Raw genomic sequence first — 15,854 nt, 5'->3', positions numbered from 1 at the left:
GGGAAGGACAGATAAATGAATCTGTATTTGATTGTTAAAAATAGGCGAAAGGCATAAGAAAGAAATCATATCTTTTAAAATTTGAATTAGATATGGTGTTGTTATGAAAGACCTCCATAGCGGGGAGATTCTCACTCAAGTCACATGACCCCCCCACCCCCCAGGAACTCACAAGAGACCATCCTTGCTGCAATCACACGAGGTTTACTGAGAGGACAGGAGCCAGTGCACTGGGGCCGAAACTCATTTCTCACGCAGGGGTAGAGAGTTTGACTCCAAGTAGCTGGGAGAAGGGGTATTTAAGGGAAAAAAACCACAACCCACTAATCCAAAGGGGGTAGGGAGGGCGGCATTGGAAAATTCTGAAAATACCAGTGATCACTGAAAAATTCCGAAAATACCAGTGATAATCACAAGGGGGTAACTCCCTGTTTCTTAAGATTATAATCTAACTTTATCTTCCTAAAACAGAGTCACCAAACTGGCTAACCTAGATATTTGGCTCTTCTCTTCCTGCTTAGATTTTTGGCTCTATTTTTTCTTCTAGAGGGGTCTGGATTTATCCAGGTCTTTCAGTTGGTGAGCTGCTTGTGGTGATGGACAGTGGAAAGGATGGATTTGGTGGGAAAGAAGTCTTTGGGTACCTGGAGGCAGGAGAGGAAGTGAGAGGCAGTGATGGGATGCAATCACAGAGGAGGGACAGGAACAGTCGTGCCTGGTCTATGCCAAAGGCTCCCAGTTACTTGATGGAGAACTGTGGTAGGCATCAGAATGATAAGGAATGTGTTTTGAAACGGCATCATTATGATACTAATTGTTTTCTTTTGCATTTGATAAAATGTTTTCAAGTGGTAATGTGAACCTCATTTGAAGTTGAGAATCCCTGTCTCCAAAGCACTTCCTAGTTCCAGCTCCTTTGAAGAGCTGGTTGTACAGGTGAGAGAAATGAGGCTGGAAGACCAGCGAGTGACAGAGGCAGAACCAGACAGCTAGCCTTCCCAGCTCCTGGTGGCATCCGTTTCATAAGAGCAAAGAACTGATGCCTTCTGTTTGAAAATGGAACAGCAGAGGCCAAGGGAAAGAGAGCTGGAAAAGCTCAGTGCATGGGTCCAGATGCACACTCTCCCCATTGTGTTCTTTCTGTCAGACTCTGCAGCCAAGAGGCTCAAGAAACAGTTAGGCTGGAACACAGGGGCCTTCCTCTGGTCTCAGAGTGGGGAAAATATTACTGTGACCATGCCACAGTCCAAATTATGACAATATACAAATGCAGGAACACAAGAGTGAAACACCAAAGCACTGGGTGGGGCTATATTCTTAGCTCTCCTGTCTACAGAGAAGCTCTTTTCCCTGTGTTTCAGCACATCTAAGCCATGGATGCTGTTACAAGCTTTCATAGTTCCTTCTATTCTCACGTTCCTATTTGCCTATTAATGTCTTGATCTTTTCCATTTATTAACTGATTTCCATGTATCTTTCTCAAATGTACATTTCTCACAAACTTTGAGACCATTTTATGAAAATGAAAGAACATTTTTTTATCCTCAGTGATGTTCACACAGCTATAACTTCTGAGAACAATTTCTTGAGAGATGTTTTGGGAGTTGTATTCCGGAACATATTATCTTCGCGGTCTTCCCCCTGGTAGGATGGAAAATGATCTTGTCTTGAGGCTGGCTCTGCATCTTCTGGTTCTAGTAGGAATTACACATATCCCACTCAGAGGAGCTGCAGGAGTAGGAGATAATAAGCCAAGGTATGGCACGCCTGGGAGCGACCGGAGTTGCAGCACAGACTCTCAGAGGACGCTGCGCTGAGGAATGAGAGTGAGCGGCTACATGCATGCACTGAGAATGTCTCGGCGTTCAGAAGGAAGGATGGGCAGAATTAACAAGGCTTTTCTAGGAAGGAGCTGCTCAGCCACTGACTAGGAACTTCACTCTCAACAGTGGGGCTGAAGTGTGGAGTGCCCCGACTCTTCGGTGTAGCTCATTCTGGAAATGGCACTAAAAACCTAGAAACTGTCTTCTGCGGAGCTCTGCTGTGAACTCGCTCCAGCAGCCAAATGTTAAATGACCATAGCGCAGTGTGATGTGAGTCAGCAAGTGAAGGAATCAGTATGGATGCCAATATGGAGGTGAAGAGGAGAGGGTGGGAGAGAGACTTCACTGGACTTGGGACTTTGTCGGGAGGGGAAAGGGTACGAGTGTACCTACAGGGGAAGGAACAGAGAACTTGAAGCAGTGAATAACACAAGACAACGGGGTGGGTAAATAAACAGTCGCATTCATGAAATGGCAAGAAGAATGAGAACTCCTAAGACACTAGGCTGGGAAAGGACTGCGAGGAAGCTCCCTTGCTAAAAAAGAAATTGAAGTGCTCCCTACTGAAAGTCTATGATATGGACTTATTCCAAGTCTGCTCTTGGGCGTTGTGGGCTTAGGAAGAATGCTGACACTAGTGGACAAACTGAACGTACGAAGGCCCAGGGTCTGGGAACTAATGTGAGCTCTTTGCAGGAGCTGAGGGTTCAGGAAATGGGGGCGAGACTGCCAGAGGCAGCGGTGAGTTCTGGGTCAGGGAGGAACAGGACCTCTGGGTTCTGTTAGCCATGGGAAGGCAGAGAAGGGAATGAGGGTATTCCTCTACCTTGGAAACTACTAGATGCAATTTGTGATGTGACATTACTGAGAAAAACAGAAGTATATTAATTTACATGGCTCAGGAAAATCATTTATGCTGTCCTCATCCTGATGTGGATGTTACCCCACAAGTTGGCTGGTCTTAGTTATGATATACTATTGCTTTTGTTGCTTTGGTGGATATAACTGCTTACTCATAAATCCTATGAATTTACATTTATTTTATTACTGGAAAATTATAGGTTTCCCCTTAAAATTTGATGTGATATTTATTTCTTCTCAAATCATTCCCTCTATTGTTTATCAGCTACATGACCTTCGGCAAGTTACTTAACTGAAGCCTTAGTTTCTCACCGCTGCATCAGAAACAAGTTGGACCTACTGAGGGTTGTTGGCATAGAGATGGCAGCTAACACCCAGCACGGTATGGAAAAAGAGTAACAACATGCTTCTGCCATCACAAGCCTTTGTCTCTATGACATATTTACAACATGTGCTTCATTTATTTCGTGTTCATATATATTCATATAAGTGTTGAAGCATAAATATATAAAATATATAATGTACAAATTCTTTGGCTATTTTTACTTCATGGAAGTTACTAATTTATTAACCAGTTTCTAGTTTTCACTAAGAAAAAGACCCATCAGATTTTAAGCCAGAATTGGTTTGTCACCCTGCTTGTTGGCTATTAAGAATACATAAATTAGCCGGGCAGTGGTGGTGCACACCACGCCTTTAATCCCAGCACTTGGGAGGCAGAGGCAGGTGGATCTCTGTGGGTTTGAGACCAGCCTGGTCTACAAAAGCTAGTTCCAGGACAGGCTCCAAAACCACAGAGAAACCCTGTCTCGAAAAACCAAAAAAAAAAAAAAACCCCAAAAAAGAATACATACGTTACTAAAGGTGTTTATCAGCTGTAGGAGTTCTTTGGTGGAGTTTTTAGGGTCGCTTATGTACACTATCATATCATCTGCAAATAACGAAAGTTTAACTTCTTCCTTTCCAATTCGGATCCCCTTGATCCCCTTATGTTGTCTTATTGCTATTGCTAAAACTTCAAGCATTACATTGAAGAGGTATGGAGAGAGTGGACAGCCTTGTCGTGTTCCTGATTTTAGTGGGATGGCTTTGAGTTTCTCTCTGTTTAATTTGATGTTAGCTGTCGGCTTGCTGTAAATAGCTTTTATTATATTTAGGAATGACCCTTGTATCCCTAATCTCTCCAAGACTTTTATCATAAAGGGATGTTGAATTTTGTCAAATGCTTTTTCAGCATCTAATGAAATGATCATATGGTTTTTTTTCTTTCAGTTTATTTATATGATGGATTACATTGATAGATTTTCGTATGTTGAACCAGCCTTGCATATCTGGGATGAAGCCTACTTGATCATAATGGATAATTTTTCTAATGTATTCTTGGATGAGGAGCAGAAGGAGGGAGAACATGAGCAAGGAAGTCAGGACCACGAGGGGTGAACCTACCCACTGAGACAGTGGGGCTGATCTATTGGGAGCTCACCAAGGCCAGCTGGACTGTGACTGAAAAAGCACGGGATAAAACCGGACTCTGAACATGGCGGACAATGAGGGCTGATGAGAAGCCAAGGACAATGGCACGGGGTTTTGATCCTACTTCATGTTCTGGCTTTGTGGGAGCCTAACCAGTTTGGATGTTCACCTTCCTAGACCTGGATAAAGGAGGGAGGACCTTGGATTTTCCACAGGGCAGGGAACCCTGACTGCTCTATGGACTGGAGAGGGAGGAGGAGAAAAGTGGGGGGAGGGGGAGGGAGATGAGAGGCTGGGAGGAGGTGGAATTTTTTTCTTTTTAATAAAAAAATAAAAAAAGTATCAAAACAAAAAAAAAAGAAAAAGAAAAAGAAAAAAAGAATACATACGCCTCAGTCTGCTTCTGAATCCTCTCCCTCTGCTGAGTCTTCTGCTCTCATGGCCATGAGTCCGGAAAGCACTCTAAAGGTACCATTTCATACATGTTCTGGATCTGACAGGAGAGGTCTGCTGCTGCAGTTCCTCTATACTTGGTATCTTTCACATTTTGCTCTTTTATTTATTCACTTTGTAAAATATTCACAGCGGTTTTGTGTGGGCATATTAGTAATACTATGGCACCCTAACTGGACTCTTGCTAAGTTTACAAGTTATCTTAAGATACACTACCATTTCCGCTATGAAAAATATACATGGTATTTTTTTTTCTGTCAGGAGCAAACCCATTTTCATTTCTGTAGTCTTCCTTATTTTTGCCACTGGTGGTTTGACTTCTTCATTTCACCATAAGACTGGTAAAAAAAAATCCACTCAGTTTGGGTTTCAAATTCCTAAGAAAAAGACCTTCTCACATGCTTCCTTCTGGAAGCCATGTGAAGGCAGTTCCATGTACTGAGCTGTTCATTTACACCTGTGCATCTAAAATGGAGTTAATAAGTCATTTTTCTCCACTATACATTTTGGATGTCAATATGTTAGATTGCCTTAAAAGTTGTTCATTAAAAAAATGTTGTTCATAAAAAGTATATCCAAAATTATGAATAAGTTATAAATAAATAAGGGCATGCCATAATAAAATGTAAACATAAACCTTTTTTTGTTGTTTTCAAATCATACTGTAAACTCCTAGGGAATTTTCTTGTCTTGATATTCACAATACATTATATGAACATAAGACACAGCTGGTAAACAACTTCATGTCAAGGCAATAAATAGAGAGTAAAAACACACTCAGAAAGAGGACTGGCTGGTGGGATGGTGTAGTCTTGATAGAGTAGAGTTCATTTGGTTTTCTCTTACTAGCAGACTTTCTTTCATATCGCATATAATCTTATGATTCAATATTAACTAATTAACAGACTACTTTGTATTGGGCTTGATTTTCAGACCAATGTAGAAGTTTTACATTAATGTGGTTTGTCTACCTAGACCTTTCTATGATGGAGGAAGGTCATTGGTTAAATTAAAAGAAACTGCTTTGGCCCATCTCATTGGTTAGGAGATAGGTGGGAGGAGTAAACAGAACAGAACGCTGGGAGGAAGAGGAAGTGAGGTCAGACTCGACAGCTCTCCTCTCGGGAGCAGACGCTAGAGAGAGACGCCATGCAGGGGAAGACGCACGCTATGAAGCTCCGACCCAGGATGGACTTAGGCTAGAATCTTCCCGGTAAGCGCACCTAGGGGCGCTATACAGATGATTAGAAATGGGCTAAATTAATATGTGAGAATTAGCCTAGAAGAGGCTAGATAGGAATGGGCCAAAGCAGTGTTTAAAAGAATACAGTTTCCGTGTAATTATTTCGGGGCATAAGCTAGCCGAGCCGGCGGCTGGGGTGTTGGGGGACGCAGCCCTGCCACCGCCCATATTACTACATTTCTAGAATTGACTTTTTGGTACAGTCACACTGCTGAAAACGAGACAGTAGCTGGGAGCTGAGGGAACAGGAGGTGGGAGGGGAGGAAATTGCCACATGATTATCTAGCATTTGACTTCAGAGCTAAGAACCAGGACCACGACAAGATCATAGTTGTAACCACTGCCAGGCCAGATGCTCCCCAGAAGCCTTCCACACACTACTCTTGACCTAAATTACAGGGGAACCAGAATAGCTTCTGCCTGCCAAAACCATGCTTCAGGTTTTCAGTTTTCTTCAGACCTTTTGGCTGCCCAAATGTCTCAAGCTAAAACTCATTTGGAGAAAGTATCATATCTGTAATAAGGAAGAATTTTACATAAGGCCTTGGCTGCTCATACAAAGGAATATTTTGTGTAGAATTACAATTTGTGGGAAATTATAAAGTATACAAACACATTCCATTGACTTGATATCTAAAGCATTTACTAAAAAAAAAGTCATCTCAAGGGCTAACAATGTGACCTTGTCATGAGAACTGGCCAACACTCAAAACATGTGCACTGAACAGTTCCTAGGCTTTCAGGTTGCCTTTAAACATGAAACTAGATGCAGATTGTTTTTAGAGCAGAATAACCTTTTAATTGTCTGAATAATAATGAATGTTAGAGATACAGCACCCTCAATGTCTTCTTTGGCTCTAAAAGGGATTTCAGAAACTCATTCCATACACAAGCTCTGAAGAGAAGTCCCCTAATCTTATAATAAAATTTGCATAGTACTTTAGCACTTTCCCCAAATTACCTACTTCTATGAAAATCTTCATAAAAATTCATGGAAATAGAGTAGGTGGTTTTATTATTTTTCTTTCTCTTGTCCTTTCTATCACACAATTGAGTTAGCTGAGGGTTATCTGGAACACTCTAGGACCCAATTCTAACCTGTTTGCAATCATATCTTCTCAGTCTTGGTGCTGCTGATACTTCTATTAGGTTAGGTATGTTTTTGAAGTTGGGTTGACCCTGTACTTTCTAGTATGTTTGGAAGAATAACTGGTACCCTATTTGGCAGGAGCTAACCCCCTGGTCCAACAGTTATGACAGAACTGTGTGTGGATGTTGCCAAATGTCCTCAGGGATGGAGGGAAAGCACTCCTGGTTGACAATCTCTGTAAGTTTTGTAAAGTGCCAAAACAATTAGAAGAACCTACCCTATTTCAGACTACTTCTCCTCCATAAAGGTTCCCTCTTAAAGGATATGAATTACCAGATGAATCTTCAGATACTGTCATGTTTCTTTCAACAAGAAAACGGCAGGCGATGCCCACACATTTGTAAACTCTCCATCAATTGGACTAGATTTACCTAGATGAGGAATGGCTTCCTCTCTGTGGAGCTACAGATCATGGTGTACATTAATGAGCTCCGATGTTCTTCTAATTCTTTCCATTTCCTGTTTATTTTTTTATTTATTTTTTGGTCAGAGAGCAGGACTGGGTTTCCTTAGGACTGAGCAGTACCTTGAAGTTCTGGCTAAAGAGGAGCAGAGCCCAGTGCTATTTCCAAGCTAGTGCAGCTGCTTGGTGACATGGGGAGTGGGTTTGGTAGTTCTTCGGGTAGCTGGTAAGACTTCGGATGATGGTTAGTATGCGTTTATCAGCTAGGGTCCTCACGGACTGTCATGGTCAGTGTACTCCCACTCATCTGAGTAAACACGTGGTGTAGACAAGAAACACTTATTTTGTGTTTTAAGTCATTGCAATTTTAAGGTTTTCTCCACCTTAGTGTAGCCTAGATTATTTTAATTCAAGAGCTGAGAGTTGAGAAGAACTTTTAAAAATTATATTAAATCCAGGTTACTTGTGTTGAAACATAATGCAAATCACTCAGAACTTGTCTGACTTCACAATGTTGTGCACAGAAAATATGTTTTTTATCCCTCCATAACTCTTTAAGATTTTGATTCAAAGTCTATTTCTATAAACTTGATAATATATGCAAATTGTACTATTCTAGAATGACAAAGTTATTTTGTAATTTGAGCAATACTAAATTACTATGATGCTAAATATGATGTGGGCTATTTTTCTACTTCATATTTTGTTGTGCTAACTTTCTTGTGATGAAGATACTTTAATGCCTTAGGGGTGAAATATATTTAGGACATAGATTTGAAGGCTTTAAAAAATAGCTTTCCATTTGCAAAAGGTTTATCAAAGGACATGGAAGTGACACGCAGGAGTGACCAGGATTCCTATAACAACACCTCCTGTGTGCTTCCATGAGAAATGGACAGAGGACTGGAACCCTACAAAAAGTGCATGCAGGCTAAGCATTGGCCTTGGAGACTGCATAATGTTTGGATCATGGATTGGCGAAACTTCACTTCTTAATGATCTTACTTTCTCATAAACAGCAATCCCAACGCTGCCCAATTTGCAGGGTTTATTGTGAAGACTAAGTAAAAGCAATGGAGGAAGGACAGAGCCAGGCACATGCTGAATGATCAATTAACATTGGAAACAGTGTTCCGGAAGTGATCAATGAAGCAGCAAACCATGTTCTATCCCATGTGATAGACCACGCCTCCTACTTGATCAGTTAGCCTACTTGCAGTGACTGGCACAACAGAGACACTCGAAACAGGTGTGCGCACAAGCATAGCAGCCCTGAGGGATGGAGACGAAGACTTGCTCAGCTCCTGGCCTGGCTCTTCCTGCACTGTGCAGTGAGGCCAGCAGGGAGGAGTGGATAAGTCACCAGCCATCCCTGTGCTCCCTCCTCTTTTGTAAAAAGTAACAAAAGTTTAAAAAAGGATACAAGAGAGTTATGACTCACAGAGCTATAAAATGTAATGGACCTTCTTAATTTTGTGACACTTTCCAATTTTTGTAGAATTACTTTTGCTTGTAGTGAAACCACACAAAGTTACACCATAGTCTTACCATTCTTCAGAAGACATTTAGTGTTGAGAGCAGTATCTTGTTGGCACTACTGTCTTCACTTATTAGTGGGATTTTCTTCTCTGTGCTTTGTGGTGAGATAGGGAATGTGTGTTTGGAGACATGGTCTCCCTACATAGCTCAGGCTGACCTAGAATTAGCGATCCTCTTCCATCAGCAACTGGAGCACTGGGGTTACAAGTGTGCAGGAGCCCATCCTGCGGTTACAGGATCAGGTTGGAGAAAATCATCCAATGTTCCTACATCATATTCTCTTTCTTACACGAATGTAAAAGATGACTTATAGGCAGTTATTAAAAGTAACTGACACCCAGAGTCACTATTTCTCTACCCATCAAGTAAGCAGTTAGTAGTATATATAATGTTTATGATTGCTTGGAAGGTAGGATTGTTAGATGTGAGTTAGGGAAAAATTACCTCCTTAAGTTAGATTATGTTGAGTCAGGAAACAAGTACACAATATTCTGAATGAACAGCATACACAGAGCTTCATTTAGTTGTATTAACTTACTTGGTTTCTTTGTTACCCAGGTTCTCCAAAAAAAGAAAAAACTGGAGCTGATCTCGAACAGGAGTGTGCGAAGAGTGGCTTAGGATAATAATAGTAGCTGGGATACAGTAAGTGCCCTGTAAGCATTTGTTAAATACACCAGAGGAATGACAAGAATGATGGAAGTTATACAGAACGGCCATGGGATAAAGGCTACATGGCTTTCAAAAGACACAACCTGGAGAGCAACCAGACACAGTCAGTCCTTCAGTATTTGCAGTCCGTGATGAACAAGCAGAAGTCTGTTGGCCGCGGAGGGCTGCTTCCCATCATGACACATGGACCAGTGGCTGCTACATAAAGTGGAAGTAAAGGAACATGCAGACAGAAAGCATGGTATTCTTTCTTGTAGATTCCACAGCACACTGGAAGGACTGTACTGCATCCCAGCTGCTGTTTTCCTCAACACTACATAGCTCAAAAGCAGTGTGTGTGGGATGGGAAGAGTAAAGATCCTAAAGTACCCACGGATGTGCTGCTTGAAGGAAAACTTGAGCCTGCTTCACAAAGGGGGCTAAAATTACACTGTGGTGAGGCTGGTTCAGAAACCTCTCAGGCATTTCCTCTAGCGTCTTCTGCCAGTCCACCCGCCAGCAGTCCATGGTGGCACACACAAACTGAATTCACCAACCATGGAAGTTGGCATTTTTTTCTTTCCTTCTTTCTGTACAATTGTCCACCTACCAATTCTTCTATGTTTCCCTCTTACACAGTCCCCTCACTCGTCTCTGCCACTGCTGCAGTCACCCTGGGTCCCCCCATCAGAGCCTCTCACACAGCCTCTGCCTCATTGCACCTCATTTGCTTTAGTGATCAACATTCTCCTTATCTTGGCACTCCCTGTCTGAGGAAGACAGTATTAACTTACTACACTGCATTGTAGAATCCCCTTATTCCACTCACATTAATGATGCCATAGCATTACTCATTGGAATTTGCCTCCTTTAAATACAGTTTCTAAAATGTTTGCTTTGGTGTGCTTTCCCCTGTTTGGAATAACTTATCAATCTTTTATTTCTGGTATTCTACTAGCTGCGGTTAATACACTAGTTCACTGTTAACCCTCTAAGTTCCATGTGTCATTGCTCATGCATAACTGTGTTGACTTGGTCCCCTCTCTGTTTTCTGTGTTTACACATAAATGCTCTCTCTCTCACACAACTATAAATTCCCAGATGAGAGAGAGCATGAATTACATTGCTACTTATTTAATAAGTATTGCCGACCTCTAGAACACCACTGGTCAGTGTTTTGGAGATAGTAATGAACAGGACAGATCCTGTCTCTAGTAGCCTCCTGTAAGTTCCATTCTAAACACGAGCGACTCTGCACATGCTGTGAAGGTGACAGATAATAGAAAGCACCGTGAAGGAAAGCACTGTGCTAGGAGAACATGGGGAACTTCCAAGAACATACTCCAGAGGAGAGACCGAAATGATAAACTAGAATCCAAAAGGCAGACACGGTCCACAGAAGCTTGGTTCCTAAGGGGAGCAAAGACCAAGGTTTGGTGTATACCCTGCAGAAGGCAGAAGGCAAGCCAACAGATGAGGCCGATTAGGACAGGCTAGCTGCAGTTCCTGATACTGAGGCACAACCAGGAAACACTGCCCAGAGTAGTGTGAGCTAAGGCAGCCTTTCAGTGTCAGAACACAGCACAGCAAGACATTGCTCAACAAGACTATGTCTGAACCTTTGTTGTTGCTTGCTTTTAAAACAACGCTCCCAACCCAGGCTGTAAAAAACAAACACAAATGCTTAAGAGAGGTGTCAAATTCCACATTTTACTGACACCATCATACAAGACAGGGATACAAGGTGAAAGCAATGACCCTGAGAAGGTGCTGTTTAGCTTAAGGAATGAGAGGATCTGCTACCAACAGCTTCCACCTTAACTTCCTTCAGCTCAGTACAGAGGCATAGACTAATGACAACAATGCTACGGGCTAAGGCCCACCCCACATCTAAGCTAGATGCCCAAATGCTTTACACAGGGAACCTAACAGATGGTGACCATTACCAACACGAGCAGAATGCAAAACTGTGACCCCAGAGGTGAGAGGTCGTACATTCAATTATAAGTTTCACTCTCTGTAGCAATAAGATGCCCAAAGCAATATATTTTGTTTACATAAAATACATTGTATAAACATATTTGATAAGAGAGATGACTGCTTCTTCTCAACTTAAATCAAAGAATGCTTACTTAAGTGGTTTCTTTTAATTGAATCAGACTTTAATGCTGTCATATAATCTTGGTTAACAGTGTTCATCTTGATTATTCTAACAAAGAAGAAATTAATACTTCAGTTGGAGAGCTCATGTCTCTCTATAAAACCAATAAAAACAAACAAACACACACTAGAAAATTCAAAACAGGTACCTGGGACATCCGTAAAAGTTTCTCCAAGGACAGAGACATGGAAGTTGAGTCCTAAGTTCTTTAGATGCATTAATACCTTAAAAAAACTCTCTGGATCTTTGTCGTGCTCCCTGTAATAAACAGAAAACATACCTAGTGTTAACTCAGGGTTTACTCACATGCTGCCAATTCCCGTCAAGATCCTGTGCTGCTGAGGAAGCCCTCACATCCAGACCTGCTCTAAGAATCAAACTCAGCCCCGCTGACGCATTAGAAAAGGACCTGTTATTGGAGAAGAAATTCGTCTTGCTTTTGTAATTTTAAGGAAGAGTAAGAGAAGTATATAGTATTTTTTTTCCTTCCAAATTGCTAATTTTTCACTAAACACAAATTTATTTTCTTAAAAAAATCATGAAAGGATTATTTTTCATTCATCATCATGAGGAAGTAGCCGAGGTTTGCCTTTCAATAGGAATGAGGCTCTTGCCATGGTACTCAGCCTCACTATGCTGACCAGGAGCCCACGATTTAATAAATCCCTTATTTTCAAGAACTCAGTAGAAAATTACAATGCAATAAAAGGGTTGGATAAGTTTGAATCTAGCTCAGAGCATGGAGGCTGGCCGATATGTAAAGGAGTCCGGAGAGAGGAACACACTTTCCTTGAGCACAGGCATGAAAAGTATCCGATGCTTTTGGCTTCTTTAGTTTGTCAGTCTTTTCTAACGCCAGAATGAGCGGTTAAAAGATACTAAAAGAAAAATACCCTTCAACAAATCATATTTAAATGGAATAAATTTTTTAACATTCTAAGGTGTGAATATTACAGCATTTCTTGCATTTATTTATACTGTTTTTAAATTATATTATTCCAGACAGATGTAGACCAGATGTCTTCAAAATATTTGTTTTTTATTTATAATTCAGAAATTTGAGTTTTTTCATTACAGAAAATAGCTATATACTAGCAATTTAATTTCTCATTTACTAATTATATAAAATAAATCTGTAAAATTATTAAACTGCTATATGAAATATGAACATTACATCATTTGGGAAACCTCATGAAAAATGACATCTGTACCTCTTAATGTGTTAATTCACAATTTAGTCAATATTTTCAGTATCATGAATTAAAACAAATGCATCTTCTAATTAACATTTTAAAACAGCATTTATAATCTTATGAAACTGTAAGATCTTATAAAATTAGAGTTCTCAAACAATTTGTTTTAAGTGCTATGTCTCTCAGTTTGATTTACTTCAAATAATAAAGGATGCAATGGCAAAATGTTCATTGCTTTTTAAGATGATGTGTATTATATACATGTACCATTGGGAAGTGTTTGGATAGTTTTCATATATACTACCGCTGTGGGCAAGAACAAAGACTCCTAACAGTTTGAGAGGAAAGAATATACCATATGCAGTCTTCAACCATATCAATCAAATAACTGCCACCTTATCTGTGAAATGCTCTTTTAGTCTGATTCTCTTGGAGATACTTAGATGAAAAGGATGGAAACAATATAACATAATACAGTGTAAAGAGAGAGTAACACTGTAGGGAAATCTAGCCACTCAGTTCTCTAAATTTTTCATTTGGCGTTCCAAAAATCTGGCTACAGATCCCTGGTATATCATGTATTCTAAATATTGTCTCATGTGTGTGTAGGGGGGAGGGCACGGGTAGAGTGGGCACATTGATGGAAACATAGAAAGAGGTGCAGTTTGCGGGTGAGATGAGACTTAACTGGGAAAAGAGCGTAGTTCCCAAAACTTCCAGTATTTAAAAGGCAGTAGGATTTATGAACAAACATTTTCATTGCTTCTATACGAAACAAATGCATTGCAACCTACCACAAACTTTAGATCTTTTGTAGGTAGACAAAACTTTTAATAGTCAATAATCATTTTGTATAAGAACAGAAAACAGACTGGTGTGAATCCTGTTTCATTTTGTTTCAGTCATAAACACAGCTGAACATAAAGTGGACATTTACTTGTTAAAAGTTATCCCTCACAAACAGGGAAAATTTATACTCAAGTTCCTATAAAATGTATCATGACATGGGGGAGCTCTATTCATTTTTGGGAACAGCCTGTTAGACTTTAACTGGTGAGAATTTTCCACGATTGTAGCACTTCTTCCCTTGGTGGTACTAGTAAAAACAGAAACACAGGAGTAAACACTGAGATGGAATCATTATGTGAAGTATGACCTAACAATTCTAAGTCCTGGGTAGTTTTGAAAACAAATACCAAGAAACCACCACCATCATCACATGCATGCATGTGCACACGCGCGTGCAGGCACGCACGCACACACACACACTAAGTGGTCACTAGAGATCATGAGCAGCAAGCAGGTTTCTACAGCTGGGGAAGAGATTTCTAGTGATGTCATGGCAATTTCAGTCTTGTTCTGCAGTCCTCTTAGATATAGTCTTTAGAGGGCAATTTGCCAATAGTCACCATAAGCCTTAATGTGTGCATCACTTTTCCTCTAATAATGATAATTTATGAAATCCAGCCTAAAAAGACACATACAGAAATCCTCCTACAATGTAGTCATAACAGCAGTACTTATAATGGCAACTTTGTAAAAATCTAAAGTGGTAACAATAAAATATATTTTTGATACATATGCTACAATTTTTAGCAATAATTAAAAATAATGTTTTATGCTTCTGGACATGGAAAAACACCCAGTACTAAGTATTCAATAGTAGCAAGAGTTGTAGAGAAGCATGAGTTTTACGATTTGCCTGTGCAGGACAAATAGATGCCAATAATTATTATGAGGTTCATCTCTAAATTTTTAGGTTTGTTTTGGCTTGTTTTCTATTTTGGCTTATGTAAATGATTTTGAACATGAAGGACTGACTCTTAATAGTATACCACAACTATATGTTCATAGGCTTGACCCTTTCAGTACCCAAATGTTCCCATTTGTTTTCCCACGACTCTTTATTTGACAAATGCCAGTCAAGTAAACTTGTTTTAATAAACAAGACACTTCAGTCAATGTGGCAGGGTTCAGTCTTCCTGCTCATACCCGTCCTAGTGCGTAGGTAAGGATAGAACAGTCTGGCAGGGAATTCATTCCTCCACACCCTCACTACAGCAGAAGAGACCAGCAGGGAAATATTTCAGGCTTCCTGGAAACTGAAGATACGGCAAGAACAGCTTTTATTCCCAAATATTATTCAGAACATTTGAAAAGCATAAACTGTTTCCATGTGTTTTTTCTTCCTATATCTGTCTCTCTCTGTTGCCTTTCCTGTTTCATTTCAGAGAGCTAAATTTCTTCTTATTCCTCACTTAGCACTCATTCAGTAAATATTTATTGAGGATTTCTAAGTTCTCCATACTTGTCACTTACACTGTTACCATTTCTGATTTTCCCACATAAGTGTGTATATATTGAGCAGTCTTTGATCTAGCTCCTGCCTGGCTTGGGGGAACCTCACTCTTTCCAGAAGCTTATTACTCTGCATCCAGAGTTCTGTGGGAAGGGCAGATGATGCCTGCTTTGTTCACTGAGTACCAAGTGCAAAGCTGAGCAACGGGAGATGTTATTTGTGTTCATTAATACCCAGGTCTCTATTTCTGGTGACACAGATTCCTTATTTACTCCCTTGCTGGGGGTGAGGACCAGTTCCAGCCAAAGGACTGCAAGCTGACTGGCATACATCACCTTCAGATAAACATATCTGAGAGCAGTTCCACACAGCTCAGTAAATCCTGCAGAGATGTTGTGCTAAGATAAGCACATTCAGGTGGTCACATGGAGACTTGTCCCATATGCAGCAGCATACGGAGGTGAAAGGCGATTCTTTTGTCAAAGCAACTAAATCCTATGGGGGTGTGGAAGTGTTCACCACTGCAGCATAACCTAGTTTACTTCAATCAGAGTACCATCTGTGGCGCACAGTCAGCACTTGTAGATGCTCCACCTAAGCACCTA

At 40.5% G+C, this 15,854-nt stretch overlaps 1 protein-coding gene across 5 annotated transcripts in view; it reads right to left on the bottom strand.

Moving 5' to 3' along the window:
• Positions 1-15,854, bottom strand: part of Qtman (queuosine-tRNA mannosyltransferase) — a 339,919-nt gene that overhangs the window by 14,542 nt on the left and 309,523 nt on the right. For all 5 annotated transcript variants that reach the window (XM_075985299.1, XM_075985298.1, XM_075985302.1 and 2 more), the window contains exon 7: positions 11,906-12,015. In XM_075985299.1, coding sequence (XP_075841414.1) covers positions 11,906-12,015 — 110 coding nt within the window. The remainder of the gene's footprint in view (positions 1-11,905; positions 12,016-15,854) is intronic.

This window comes from Microtus pennsylvanicus, chromosome 9 (genome assembly GCF_037038515.1).
Source record: "Microtus pennsylvanicus isolate mMicPen1 chromosome 9, mMicPen1.hap1, whole genome shotgun sequence".
NCBI lineage: Eukaryota > Metazoa > Chordata > Mammalia > Rodentia > Cricetidae > Microtus > Microtus pennsylvanicus.
The sequence above is the reverse complement of the archived record's forward strand: the minus strand, read 5'-3'. Positions and strand labels throughout refer to the sequence as shown.